General features: G+C 39.5%; 1 protein-coding gene across 1 annotated transcript in view; it reads right to left on the reverse strand.

Moving 5' to 3' along the window:
• Positions 1–15,675, reverse strand: part of TBC1D32 (TBC1 domain family member 32) — a 274,963-nt gene that overhangs the window by 190,108 nt on the left and 69,180 nt on the right. Inside the window, exons 17-18 of the mRNA XM_058435533.1 lie at positions 1,716–1,917; positions 933–1,015 (exon numbers count right to left, since the gene is read on the reverse strand). Of these exons, the coding sequence (XP_058291516.1) occupies positions 933–1,015; positions 1,716–1,917 (285 nt within the window). The remainder of the gene's footprint in view (positions 1–932; positions 1,016–1,715; positions 1,918–15,675) is intronic.

Genomic DNA, 15,675 nt, shown 5'->3' on the forward strand with positions numbered 1-15,675 from the left:
TATGTAACAAACCTGCACATTGTGCACATGTACCCTAAAACCTAAAGTATAATAATAAAAAAATAAAAAATAAAAAAAGAAATGTATTTTTCTCACCCTTTAATGCAAAAAACAAAGCAGCTAATTGTGTGACAACTATATTAGAAAATAAATTATAGCAAATGTTTAGGGAATTAACTATTTGTTGAACCATTACACTGTTAAGGAAATGCAGAAGGCTTTTTGTTTGATTGTTTTGTAAGTTAAACTATACCTACCTTAAAAAAATTCAAATTCCACTTCAACATCTCTTTAACAAAGAATAGCCCTTCAAGTTCTCCCTAATTATTATCATTTCAGACTCTGCCAATACTCAATTATAAAATAAGAACAGAACCTAGAAAAACATGTTGCCCGAGTTTAGTTCAAAAAACCTATTTTCCCCATTAATCTGACTCTATATCCTACTGATATCTGTAAAGAAACATGGAGACATCTAAATTAAAATTTGATATAAATATTGATTTAAATAATTTTCCAAAGCCAAAACCTAATTGAAATGTACTCCCACCACATTTAGAAAAATCATATTTTAAATATAAATAGACTTCATTGGCATTTGAGAACATATTATTTCTACTAAACTCTCCAGTTAACTTTCCAACTTTAGTATTTGGTAATTCTCCAAATTTTCTGGAAACACGATGTCACATTTCCTAATCTAAGATGTAAAAACAGAATGAAACAAGTATAATAAATATTGTTAGATTTTAAAAAGGTTATGAGTATTACATGATCTCTAAAGTTTTTCCAAACTAATTTTCCTTGATCCTGTATATAAACATTTACCATCCTGTAAAACATTTTTGCCATAGTATTCTATTACATTTTAATAATTTTAAATTTATTTCAGCAAATATAATAAATGGATGACTTTCATCAATTGTACTTACATGTTTTGGGATTCCTGGCTTACTGAAGAAACAGAATCAGAACCCTCTACTGGAGTAGGAATTCTTTCTGATAGCAAACTTGTCTAAAAAATAGTAGAATAATTTATATTTCTTACTGATAGCACTACCCATATATTTATATTTTTATAATTATATTTATAATTATATTTTATAATTATAATTATATTTTTATAATTATATTTATAATTATATTTTATAATTATATTTCTTACTGATAGCACTGCCCATAAGATTTCTTATGTTGCATTTTTGTTTTATCCTTAATGTTATTAAAATCAAAATTATCTTGAAATTTTAAATTATTTGGTTGTTAATGAAATATCATATAACATATTTTACAAATAAACCATATTAAATGGGGGGAAAAGACTTAGTTGTCCACTGATATACATATATATGGCTATTGCTACATTACGATCTCTAGCATCCACAATAAAAACCCAGCTGTCTCTAAAAATTACTTTAAAATAACTCCCAAAGAGTGTTAGTCTATGTAAGGAAAATTAACCTAAAGCCTCATCTACGAGAAGATAAAAATCTGTAGCACCCATTTAAGTCTTAGAATTTTGTCCCACTGGGAAAGGAGATACTGCAGTCATCCTGTGCCAAATTAAGATACATTATGTCCCCTAGAGTACTGTGATGCTAAAGAAGTCATATTTGCCCCAGTTAAATATTTCATCCAAAGTACAACACTACAGTGGTGCTTATATTTGAAATAAAGATTTGCAGGGAGGAAAACCAAAGCTTGAAAATACTTACCTTTTTCCACGACTTTGCTATAGATTCATGCAAATTGTAAGTGATTAACACCTGCAAGCCTTCACATGTACTATATATGTGACGACACACAGAAATAAAAGCTCCTTTAACCACAGGCAACATTTCTGATCCAGAAAATACAGAAATATCTTCATCGAGAAGTTTTTTCAAAAACTGGGCAATTATATGAGCACCTGTAGGACTAAAAGATGATACCTGAAAGTGATTCCAAAGTTATATTAATCTTGACTTCAAAAAGCTCTACCAAAAAGGCTAGTCTTGTCACAAAAACTCTTCATTTGCTTGACTCCCTTTTAGTCCTCCTCTAACTTTTCTCAGACATGTCAATATTCATGTTCCCACCCATGCGCAGATGTCTAGTAATAAGAACAATTTCGGTGGGATGGAAGGAAAAAATATAGAGAGAGGGAAAAAGCAGAAAAACTTTACAATTAAAAGATTATAGACTCATTGAGACCACGGCCATGTAGATAAGTATTGTCAATTCTACAGTGAAAACATAATCCTAAATGCTCCATTCCTAGCACTTATTGACACATTCCCCATCCCATTAACAGGACTTAGTTCCCCTACATCAAAGGCTGAGAAACCTTTTTTTCTTTTTTTTTTGAGATGGAGTGTCCTCTGTCAACCGGACTGGAGTGCAATGGTGCGGTCCTGGCTCACTCCGTCTGCCGGGTTCAAGCGATTCTCCTGCCTCAGCCTCCTGAGTAGCTGGGATTACAGGCGCATGTTACCATGCCTGGCTAATTTTTGTATTTTTTTAATAGAGACAGGGTTTCCCCATATTGGCCAGACTGGTCTCGAACTCCTGACCTCAGGTGATACACCCGCCTCAGCCTCCCAAAGTGCTGGGATTACAGGTGTAAGCCACCATGCCCAGCCAGCTGAGACACTTTTAAAAGTAATAATAGATAAGTATTTAATAAATGCTCAGAATTTACACAAGTTCAATGGTGCGCATTAGACTGTTGTAGTTACAGGTCCTAATATTTTTCCCTATGGCACTGATTTGTTGGAAAAACAGTCATGTTTATTTGGATAACTACTTTACCATGGTGTCATTTAACTTTTTTCTCTAGTTCTCCATATATCCTATAAAGTGATCATTAGATCTAGAGAATTATTTAAAGTTTAATTTCTTTTGTTTCCTTTCCTGTTTTTTCCTTGGTAAAATAACTTCATAGTTGGTTGTCGCTGTCTATCTCCTATTGCATGAAGCACTATCTGGATGTCCCAATTTTAGTGGTGCTAAAGATCATTGGTCAGATGGTATCACTCTGACCTCTCCAGTATATAACCCTCCCCATCAACCTTTCACCTAATGATTTCAGCATCCATTAATGATCATTTCCTACATCTACTATTTCATTAAGGATTACCAAACTATGATTTTTCTGATTATATCATTTATTTTGCATTTATTAGATAGAATTCTTCTGCGAAGAACTTTTCCTCAGTAATGTTTTAGTCACACTAAAATACAGTTTGTACAGAAAAGGCTGGAAAAAATGCTTAAATTTTCTTTTTATCAATTTGCATACTAATAAGTTGGTGTCCTAGCGACTCCGCAGGTAATTGATAAAGTTTATTTTTTGCTTGTTTTCTATTTCAGTGCCTTTTCAAACCCATGTATTTTTTATATACTTTATATATGTCAATCCATTGCAGTCATTATTTTTCTGATTCTCAAATTATCCATCTTAAGCCAGTAGGAGGCCCCTTCTGGTTGGCTCTGGGGTACTTTTGACACTATCCCATTGGTCTTAGATAGGTTCTAAAATGGTAAGATATCCCAGGATCACCCTCCACACTTCCTGGCACAGACCCAGAATCAGCCACTCCTGTCTCTTTTTAGAACAAAAAGATACTTAGACAATACAGATAACAGCTAACAGTGAAGCAGTTGCTACTATTCCAGTGATAGTGCTGGGAAAAATATAACTTAAGAGAAAAAATAAGTTCATAATTTTATTTCTATTATGAATTGAAGATTCAGGTTTCTTATTTAACTACTTTATACATTTATCTTTTTCTCTTATATTGAAAATCTTAGTTCCTTATGACATTACTATAATTACTTATTTGCTCTATGTTATAATTATGTATAACAATTTCAAAACAGCAACAGCAATATTACTTCTAAACAAATACTAAATGCAGTTTAAGATTACTTTGAGGATTTTTCTTAACCTTAGAATATATCCCACTGGAAATTTTCAAACAAAATTAGATTATTCGAAGTAATTCTTTTCTCTACACGAATATGTCACTAGCTTGATTGATATTTAAATTTACTAATCCCTTTGTTTGCAGCTTTCAAATATTGTGGCTTCATTCTTTTTCTTTTGAGACAGAGTCTCGCTCTGTCGCCCAGGCTGGAGTGCAGTGGCACCATCTTGGCTCACTGCAAGCTCCGCCTCCCTGGTTCGCAGCATTCTCCTGCCTCAGCCTCCCCAGTAGCTGGGACTACAGGCGCCTGCCACCACGCCCGGCTAATTTTTTGTATTTTTAGTAGAGACGAGGTTTCACCATGTTAGCCAGAATGGTCTCGATCTCCTGACCTCGTGATCCACCTGCCTCAGCCTCCTCAAAGTGCTGGGATTACAGGCGTGAGCCACCGTGCCCGGCTTTTTTTTTTTTTTTTTTTTACATTTAATATGTAAACAGCAAAGTTCAAAGTCAAATCTAGGTATAATCAAGGTATAATCCTAAATATCTTGTTTCCATATCTGTTTCTCCACATTTTTCTCTCCCCCTCCTAAAAGTAACCATTTTCATTAGTTTTCACTTTGTCCATTCATCATATCATTCTCTTTTAAAAATATAAACACATATGATCATTCATATTTCTTTGTACCATACAAAAGGTAGCATTCTATTAACATTCTTCTGTTTTCCGTTATTCACTTAACAACATATCCTGAAAATAACTCCACAGAAATACACAAAAAGATTCCCTTTTATAGACAGCTCAGTGCTCCATTGTGTAAATATAATTCAATCAACTAGCCTCTCGTTAGTGAACTTCTGAGATGATTCCAGTCTTCCATTAATATAAATAATCAGAATCTATACTTTTAACTGGACAATGAAGATTCAGAAGAAAATCTAATATTTTATGCCTTATCTCTTTAACTTCAATGTGAGGGAGACTTTCTTTAATATTAAAAAAAGGAAGGAAGGAAGGGAAGGAGGGAGGGAGGGAGGGAGGGAGGAAGGAAGGAAGGAAGGAAGGAAAGAAGGAAGAGAGAAAGAAAGAAAGAAAGAAAGAAAGAAAGCAAGCAAGCAAGCGAGCGAGCCAGATGCAGTGGTTCATGACTATAATCCTAGCACTTTGGGAGGCCAAGTCAGGTGGATCACTTGAGGTCAAGAGTTCGAGACCAGCCTGGACAATATGGCAAAACTCCATCTCTACTAAAAATACAAAAATTAGCCCAGCACGGTGGCGCACACCTATAGCCTCAGCTACTCTGTAGGCTGAGGCAAGAGAATTGCTTGAACCTGGGAGGTGGAGGTTGCAGTGAACAGAGATCACGCAACTGCACTTCAACTTGGGCGGCAGAGTGAGACTCCATCTCAAAACAAAACAAACAAAAAAAAAGAGGCCAAGCATGGTGACTCATGCCTGTAATCCCAGCACTTTGGGAGGCCAAGGTGGGTGGATCACGAGGTCAGGAGATCAAGACCATCCTGGCTAACACGGCAAAACCCCATCTCTACTAAAAATATGTGTGGTGGCGGGCACCTGTAGTCCCAGCTACTGAGGAGGCTGAGGCAGGAGAATGTCGTGAACCCGGGAGGCGGAGTTTGCAGTGAGCCGAGATTGCACCACTGCACTCCAGGCTGGGTGACAAAGCAAGACTCCATCTCAAAAAAAAAAAAAAAAAAGAACCCAGATCTCATAAAGATAATGATTGGGAAAAATTTGACTACATGTAAATTAATAATATCTATATAGAAAAAAAAACTTAAATAGGGTTAAGTGGTAGACAATAAAAGGAAGTCTTGGAACTCATGACAAAGAATTAGTCTTCCTAATTTAAAATAAAGTTGTTATTAATAAAGATCTCTAGTTAAATATGGCAGACTGAACATATACATTCACTGCTCCCTCCATAAATACTAAAATTCAAAAGTAAAAGGATTTTCCAGTAGGCAATAAAACCCCCAAAGACAAGAAGAATGGAAAGGATGTGGTAGTAAAATTTTAGAACCTGGAAATCAAAATAACAAGCAGTAATTCAGGACACAGAAAAACCTCAATTATCAGCCACAATGTGAAAAACAGAATAAACCTGATTCATCTTACAGAACCTCTCAAAAAAACACAGGAATTGGTGGTAATAAATATCTCTAAATTGGGGGGTAAAAGTGAAATTGAAAACAGAAGAGCTGCCTGAAAGCCAGTCTTTCAGAGGAGTCTGACCTCCAGATTCCCTTCCACATTTCATGCAGCTAACCCAGTGTGCTTCTTGGAAGGTAGGCAGAGCTCAAGAAAGAGAAGACAACAGAGGGTATCACAGGATTTAATCAAAATTTATATACTAACACTTGAGATGCATCACCATTTCCACCCAGCCTTCTTCTCCCACTAGGCTTATATTCCTCAGGCAGCTAACAGTAAGAGGTTTCTCTATGGAATCCCATAAGAACAAAGGAAAAAACAAATATAATAACATTAGGGGTTCCCAAACAAAATGCCACAGAAAGGGCCCACTAAAGTAAAGACCACAAATTACAAGTCCCACTTTCTTGTATCATTTCCAAGCATCTTTTTACTGGCTTTCAAATATTTGAATAAACCTCCAATTTAAAAGATAGAGACCATGATAACAGATACAGAAAGCAATTTAGAAGGAAAAAAGAAAATATGACAGATTAAAACTTTATTATCTTTATGTAGGTAAAAAGAACTTACTATACTCAAAAAAAAACGGGGGCAGGAGGCATATGGCCAACTAGAAGCAGCAACCATCAGAGGCTCCCACTGAAAAGAACCAAAACAGCATGTGAATCCTGCACTGGCAACCAAGGTATCCAGGTTTTATCATTAGGACTGACTAGGCGGCTGGCGTGACCTATGGAGACGAAGGAAGAGCAAGGTGGTGTGGCGGCCCACCTTAGATCTACACAGGGCAGGGGAGCCCCCTCCCCTCAGCCAAGTGGGGTGGTGAGTGAGCATGTTACCCAGCCTGGGAAGCCGTGCTTTGCCATGGAACTGTGCTACCCATGGTTCAGAAGATCCCACTGGTGAGCCCACTACACTGAGGTCTTCTGTCCTAACCACGGAGCCATGCAGATTCTCAACAGCCACTCGGCTGGAATCGTCCTCAGCCTGCTGAGTTCCTGGAGGGAGGGGTGGCCATGACCACTGCTGCTGCTGATTGCTGTCTAAGCTGTCTGAGCTCCTAGGGGGAAGAGCGGCAGCCACCACTGCTGCTACCTGCTGTCTAAGCCATCTGAGAACCCTGGGGGAGAGGCAGAGACAACACTGCTGCGGCTAGCTACCTAAGACACTAAGCTCCCAGCGGTGAAGGGCTGCAGCTATCACTATAGCTCCAGGCCGTGCTTTTCCCTGCTAGAGCTAGGGAGGCTGAATGGCTTGGTCCCAAGAGGTATTCCCCACAGCACAGCACACCAGCTGTGGCAGATCTTGGCCAGACTGCCTCTTCAGACCAGACGCTGACCCAACCCTCCTCACTGGGTGGGGCCTCCCTATAGGAACTCCAACAACTCCAGCCAGCGGCTCAGGGACAGAACTCTGATCTCCCTGGCCTGAGCCCCTAGAAGAAGTGGTGACTGTAGTCTCCATGGAACAGCAGACTTAGTCTTTCCTCCTGCTAGCTCTGAGGAATCTGGGCAGCCCAGAAGAGTTGGTTTCCCCCCAGTGCAGCACACCCTCTGCCAAGGAGCAGTCAAAGTGCTTCATTAAATGGGTCCTGATTCCCATGCCCCCCAACTGGGTGACACACCCCAAAAGGGGTCACCAGACACCCTATACAGGGGCATTCCTACTGGCATCAGGTTGGTGCCCCGCAAGGTCAGAGATCCCAGAGGAAAGAGCCCGACACCCATCTTTGCTGTTCTCCAGTCTCCTCAGGTGACATCTCCAGGCATGGAAGCAAACCAGACGAATAGGGCCTGAAGTGAACCGCCGGCAAACCACAGCAGCCCTACAGAAGAGGGACCTGACTACTGAAAGAAAAACAAACAGAAAGCAACAACAACAGCATCAATGAAAAAAATCCTCAAAAAAACCTCATCCAAAGGTCAGCAGCCTCAAAGATCCAAAGTAAACAAACTCATGAAGATGAGAAAGAATTAATGAAAAAAACGCTGAAAACCAAAAAGTCCAGATTGTCTCTTTTCCTCCAAATGATCGCAACACCTCTCCAGCAAGGGCACAGAACTGGACAGAGGATGAGATGGATGAATTGACAGAAGTGGGCTTCAGAAGATAGGTGATAACAAACTTCAATGAGGTAAAGGAGCATGTTCTAACCCATTGCAAAGATGCTTACAACCATGATACTAGGTTGCAGGAGCTGCTAACTAGAATAACCAGTTTAGAGAGGAACATAAATGACCTGATGGAGTTGAAAAACACAACACGAGAACTCTGTGAATCATATACAAGAATCAATAACCAAATCAATCAAGTGGAAGAAAGAATATCAGAGTTTGAAGACCATCTTGCTGAAATAAGGCAGGCTTAGAGAAAAAAGAGTAAGTAGTAATGTACAAAACCTACAAGAATTATGAGACTATGTAAAAAGACCGAACACCTATGACTGACTGGAGTATCTAAAAGAAACGGGAAGAATGGAACCAAGTTGGAAAACACACTTCAGGATATCATCCAGGAGAACTTCCCCAACCTAGCAGGACAGGCCAACATTCAAATTCAGGAAATACAGAGAACCCCACTAAGATACTCCACAAGAAGATCAACCACAAGACATATAATCATCAGATTCTCCAAGGTTGAAATGAAAGAAAAAATGTTAAGGGAAGCCAGAGAGAAAGGCCAGGTCACCTACAAAGGGAAGCCTATCAGACTAACAGCATATATCTCAGCAAAAAATCTGCAAGACAGAAGAGAATGGAGGCCAATATTAAATACTTTTTCTTGTTTTTTTTTTGAGACAGAGTCTCACTCTGTCACCCAGGCTGGAGTGCAGTGGCATGATCTCAACCCACTGCAACCTCCTCCTCCCAGGATCAAGCGATTCTCCTGCCTCAGCCTCCTGAGTAGCTGGGACTATAAGCATGTGCCACCATAACAGGCGAATTTTTCTATTTTTAGTAGAGACGGAGTTTCACCATGTTGGCCAGGCTGGTCTCGAACTCCTGACCTCAGGTGATCTGCCTGCCTCAGCCTCCCAAAGTGCTAGGATTACAGGCATGAGCTATGGCACCTAGCCATTCAACTTCTTAAAGAAAAAAATTTTCAACCCAGAATTTCATATCTGGCCAAACTAAGCTTCATAAGTGAAGGATAAATAAAATCATTTATAGACAATCAAATGCTAAGGGAGTTCATCACCACCAGGCCTGCCTTGCAAGAGCTCCTGAAGGAAGCACTAAATAGGGAGAGGAAAAACCAGTACCAGCCACTGAAAAAAACACACCAAACTACAAAGACCAATGACATTGTGAAGAAACTGGATTAACTAGTGTGCAAAATAACCAGCTGGCATCATGATGACAGGATCAAATTCACACATAACAATATTAACCTACAATGTAAATGAGCTAACTGCTCCAATTAAAAGACACAGACTGGAAAATTGGATAAAGAGTCAAGACCAATCAGTGTGCTGTATTCAAGAGCCTCATCTCATGTGCAAAGATACACATAGGCACACACACACACAAAAAAAGATAGAGGTAAATCTACCTAGCAAATGGAAAGCAGAAAAAAAGCAGGGGTTTCAACACTAGTTTCTGACAAAACAGACTTTAAACCAACAAAGATCAAAAAAGACAAAGAAGGACATTACATAATGGTAAAGGGATCAATTCAACAACAAGGGATCAATTCAACAACAAGAGCTAACTATCCTAAATATATATGCACCCAATATAGGAGCACCCAGCTTTATAAAACAAGTTTTTAAAGACCTAAAAGTGACTTAGACTACCACACAACAACAGTGGGAGACTTCAATACCCCACTGACAATATTAGACAGTGGGATATTAACGAGACAGCAAATTAACAATGATACTCAGGATTTGAACTCAGCTCTGGGTCAAGAGGACCTAACAGATATCTACAGAACTCTCCACCCCAAAACAACAGAATATACAATCTTCTCAATGCCACATGGCACTTACTCTAAAATCAACCACATAATTGGAATTAAAACACTCCTCAGCAAATGCAAAAGAAATGAAATCATTATAAACAGTCTCTAAAACCACAGTGCAAAACTCAAGATTAAGAAACTCACCCAAAATCACCCAACTATATCAAAATTGAACAACCTGCTCCTGAATGACTCCTAGGTAAATAATGAAAATAAGACAGAAATCAAGAATTTCTTTGAAGCCAGTGAAAACAAAGAGACAACATACCAAAATCACTGGGACACAGCTAAAGCAGTGTTAAGAGGAAAATTTATAGCCCTAAATGCCCACATCAGAAAGCTAGAAAGATCTCAGATCGACACCATAACACCAAAACTAAAGGAACTAGAGAAGCAAGAACAAACAAATACAAAAGCTAGCAGAAGACAAGAAATAACTAAGAACACAGCGGAAATGGAGAGACAGACATGAAAAATCCTTCAAAAAAAAATCAATGAATCCAGGAGCTGTTTTCTTGAAAAAATAAAATAGACCACTAGTTAGATTAATAAAGAAGAAAAGAGAGAATAAAATAGAAACAATAAAAAATGATAAAACGGATATCACCACCGACCCCACAGAAATAAAAACTACCAACAGATAATACTACAAACACCTCTGCATAAATAAACTAGAAAATCTAGAAGAAATGGATAAATTCCTGGACACACACACCCTCCCAAGTAGAAGTCAAATCCTTGAATAGACCAATAACAAGCTCTGAAATTGAGGCAGTAATAAATAGCCTAGCAACTAAAAAAAGCCTAGGACCAAATGGATTCACAGCCAGATTCTACCACAGGTACGAAGAGGAGCTGGCACCATTCCTGCTGAAACTATCCCAAACAATTAAAAGGAAGGGACTCCTCCCTAACTCGTTTTATGGGGCCAGCATCATCCTGATACCAAAATCTAGCAGAGACACAACAAAAAAAGAAAACTTCAGGCCAATATCCCTAATGAACATCAATGTGAAAATCCTCAATAAAATACTGACAAACCAAATCCAGCAGCACATCAAAAAGCTTATCCACCATGATCAAGTTGGCTTCATCCCTGGGATGCAAGGCTGGTTCAACATACACAAATCACATAAACAGAACCAATGACCAAAACCTTGATTACCTCAATAGATGCAGAAAATGCCTTGATAAAATTCAACACTCCTTCATGCTAAAAACTCTCAATAAACTAGGTATTGATGGAACATATCTCAAAAGAGCTATTTATGACAAACTTACAATATTATACCAAATGGGCAAAAGCTAGAAGCACTCCCTTTGAAAACCAGCAAAAGATTCACCACTCCTATTCAACATAGTATTGGAAGTTCTGGCCAGGGCAATCAGGCAATAGAAACAAATAAAGGATATTCAAATAGGAAGAGAGGAAGTCAAATTGTCTCTGTTGCAGATGACATGATCCTATATTTAGAAAACCTCAGCCAGGCAAGGTGGCTCACGCCTGTAATCCCAGCACTTTGAGAGGCTGAGGTGGGCGGATCATGAGGTCAGGAGATCCAGAACATCCTGGCTAACACGGTGAAACCCCGCCTCTACTAAAAATACAAAAAAAATTAGCCGGGTGTGGCGGCGTGTGCCTGTAGTCTCAGCTACCAGGGAGGCTGAGGCAGGAGACTGGCATGAACCTGGGAGGCAGAGCTTGAAGTGAGCAGATATCACGCCACTGCACTCCAGCCTGGGCAACAGAGCAAGACTCCATCTCAAAAAAAAAAAAAAAAAAGAAAACCCCATCATGTCAGCCCAAAAGCTCCTTAAGCTGACAAGCAACTTCAGCAAAGTCTCAGTATACAAAATCAATGTGCAAAAATCAGAACCATTGCTATACATCAACAACAGACAAACAGAGAGCCAAATCATGAATGAACTCCCATTCACAATTGCTACAAAAAGAATAAAATACCTAGGAATACAGCTAACAGGGGATGTGAAGGAACTCTTCAAAGCAAACTATAAACCACTGCTCAAGGAAATAAGAGAGGACATCAACGAATGGAAAAACATTCTATCCTCATGGATATGAAGAATCAATATCGTGAAAATGGCCATACTGCCCAAAATAAATCACAGATTCAATGCTATTCCCATCAAACTACCATTGACATTCTTCACAGAATTAGAAAAAAACTGCTTAAAAAAATGTATATGGAATAAAAAAAAAAAAGAGTCCATATAGCCAAGTCAATCCTAAACAAAAAGAACAAATCTGGAGGCGTCATGCTACCTAACTTCAAACTATACTAAAAGACTACAGTAACCAAAACTGCATGGTACTGGTACAAAAACAGAGATATAGACCAATGGAAAAGAATAGAGGCCTCAGAAATAAGACTACATCTATAACCATCTGATCTTCGACAAACCTGACAAAAACAAGCAATGGGGAAAGGAATCACTATTTAATAAATGGTGCTGGGAAAACTAGCTAACCACATGCAGAAAACTGAAAATGGATGCCTTCCCTTGCACCTTATACAAAAATTAACTCAAAATGGATTAAAGACTTAAATGCAAAACTCAAAACCATAAAAATCATAGAAGAAAATCTAGACAATATCATTCAGGACATAGGCATGGGCAAAGATTTTATGATGAAATCGCAAAAAGCAATTTCAACAAAAGCTAAAACTGATAAGTAAGATCTAATTAAACTAAAGAGCTTCTCCACAGCAAAAGAAACTATTATCAGCATGAACAGGCAACCTGCAAAATAGGAGAAAATTTTTGCAATGTACCCATCTGACAAACGTCTAATACCCAGAATTTACAAGGAACTTAAACAAATTTACAAGAAAAAATAAACCCATCAAAAAGTGGCTAAAGGACATGAATGGACACTTCTCAAAAGAAGACATTTATGCAGCCAACAAACCTATGAAAAAAAGCTCAATATTACTGATCATTAGAGAAATGCAAACCAAAACCACAGTGAGATAACATCTCATGCCAGTCAGAATGGCAATTATTAAAAAGTTAAGAAAAAATAGACGCTGGAGAGCATGTGGCGAAATAGGAACACTTTTACACTGTTGGTGGGAATGTAAATTAGTTCAACCATTTTTGACAGTGTGGCGATTCCTCAAGGATCTAGAAGCAGGAATATCATTTGAGCCAGCAATCCCACTACTGGGTAGATACCCAAAGGAATATAAATCATTCTATTATAAAGATACATTCACACCTATGTTTACTGCAGCACTATTCACAACAGCAAAGATGTGGAACCAACCCAAATGCTTATTAATTATAGACTGGATAAGAAAATGTGGCACATATACACCATGGAATACTATGCAGCCATAAAAATGAATGAGATCGTGTCCTTTGCAGGGAGACGGATGAAGCTGGAAACCATCATCCTCAGCAAACTAACATAGAAACAGAAAACCAAATACTACATGTTCTCACTCATAAGTGGGAGCTGAAAAATGAGAACACATGGACACAGAGAGGGGAACAACACATGCTGGGGCCTGTCGGTGGGGAAGGAGCAAGGGGAGGAAGAGTATCAGGACAAACAGCTAATGCATGCAGGGCTTAATGCCTAAGTGACAGGTTGATATGTGCAGCAAACCACCATGGCACACATGTACCTATGTAACAAACATCCACGTTCTGCACATGTGTCCCGGAACATAAAATAAAATTAAAAAAAAAAAAAAGGACGCTAAAATAACAATGTGCTCTTCAAAAAAAAAAGGCGGGGGGTGGGGGGCGGTGGGGGCGGAAGTTTCAAAGATGGCCTAATAGGAACAGCTCCAGTCTACAGCTCCCAGTGTGAACAATACAGAAGATGAATGATTTCTGCATTTCAAACTGAGGTACTGAGTTCACCTCATTGGGAATTGTCAGACACTGGGCGCAGCCCACGGAGTGTGAGCTGAAGCAGGGCAGGGCATCACCTCAAAAGGGAAGCGCAAGGGGTTGGGGAATTCGCTTTCCTAGCCAAGGGAAGTCATGAGAGACGGTACCTGGAAAATTGGGACACTCCCACCCTAATACTGTGCTTTTCCAACGGTCTTAGCAAACGGCACACCAGTAGATTATATCCTGCACCTGGCTCAGAGGGTCCCACGCCCACGGAGCCTAGCTCACAGCTAGCACAGCAGTTTGAGATTGAACTACAAGGTGACAGCGAGGCTGGAAGAGGGGCGTCTGCCATTGCTGAGGCTTGAGTAGGTAAACAAAGAACCGAGGAAGCTCGAACTGGACCCCACTGCAGCTTAAGGAGGCCTGCCAGCCTCTGTAGACTCCACCTCTGGGGGGAGGGCATAACTGAACAAAAGGCAGCAGAAACTTTTACAGACTTAAACGTCCCTGTCTGACAGCTTAGAAGAAAGTAGTGGTTCTCCCAGCACGGAGTTTGAGATCTGAGAATGGACAGACTGCCTCCGAAAATGGGTCCCTGAACCCCGAGTAGCCTAACTGGGAGACATCTCCCAGTATGGGCCAACTGACACCTCATACAACCAGGTGTCCCTCTGAGACAAAGTTTCCAGTGGAAGGATCAGGCAGCAACATTTGCCATTCTGCAATATTTGCTGTTCTGCAGCCTCCACTGGTGATACCCAGGCAAACAGGGTCTGGAGTGGACCTCCAGCAAACTCCAACAGATCTGTAGCTGAGGGTCCTGACTGTTAGAAGGAAAACTAACAAACAGAAAGGACATCCACACCAAAACCCCATCAGTACCTCACCATCATCAAAGACCAAAGGTAGATAAAACCACAAAGATGGGAGAAACCAGAGCAGAAAAGCTGAAAATTCTAAACATCAGAGCGACTCTTCTCCTTCAAAGGAACACAACTCCTCGCCAGCAACAGAACAAAGTTGGACAAAAAATGACTTTGAAAACCTGAGAGAAGAAGGCTTTAGACGATCGGTAATAACAAACTTCTCTGAGCAAAAGGAGGATGTGAGAACCCATCGCAAAGAAGCTAAAAACCTTGAAAAAAGATTAGACCAATGGCTAACTAGAATAAACAGCATAGAGATGACCTTAAATGACCTGATGGAACTGAAAACCATGGCAGGAGAACTATGTGACACATGCACAAACTTCTGTAGCCGATTCGATCAAGTGGAAGAAAGGGTATCAGTGATTGAAGATCAAATGAATGAAATGAAGCGAGAAGAGAAGTTTAGAGAAAAAAGAATAAAAAGAAACAAACAAAGCCTCCAAGAAATATGGGACTATGTGAAAAGACCAAATCTACATCTGATTGGTGTACCTGAAACTGATGGGGAGAATGGAACCAAGTTGGAAAACATTCTGCAGGATATTCCCCAACCTAGCAAGGCAGGCCAACATTCGAATTCAGGAAATACAGAGAATGCCACGAAGATACTCCTCGAGAAGAGCAACTCCAAGACACATAATTGTAAGATTCACCAAAGTTGAAATGAAGGAAAAAATGTTAAGGGCAGCCAGACAGAAAGGTCGGGTTACCCACAAAGGGAAGCCCATGAGACTAATAGCTGATCTCTCGGCAGAAACTCTACAAGCCAGAAGAGAGTGGAGGCCAATATTCAACATTCTTAAAGAAAAGAATTTTCAACCCGGAA

The sequence above is a fragment of the Hylobates moloch genome, unplaced genomic scaffold, assembly GCF_009828535.3.
Source record: "Hylobates moloch isolate HMO894 unplaced genomic scaffold, HMol_V3 SCAFFOLD_2, whole genome shotgun sequence".
Taxonomy (NCBI): Eukaryota; Metazoa; Chordata; class Mammalia; order Primates; family Hylobatidae; genus Hylobates; species Hylobates moloch.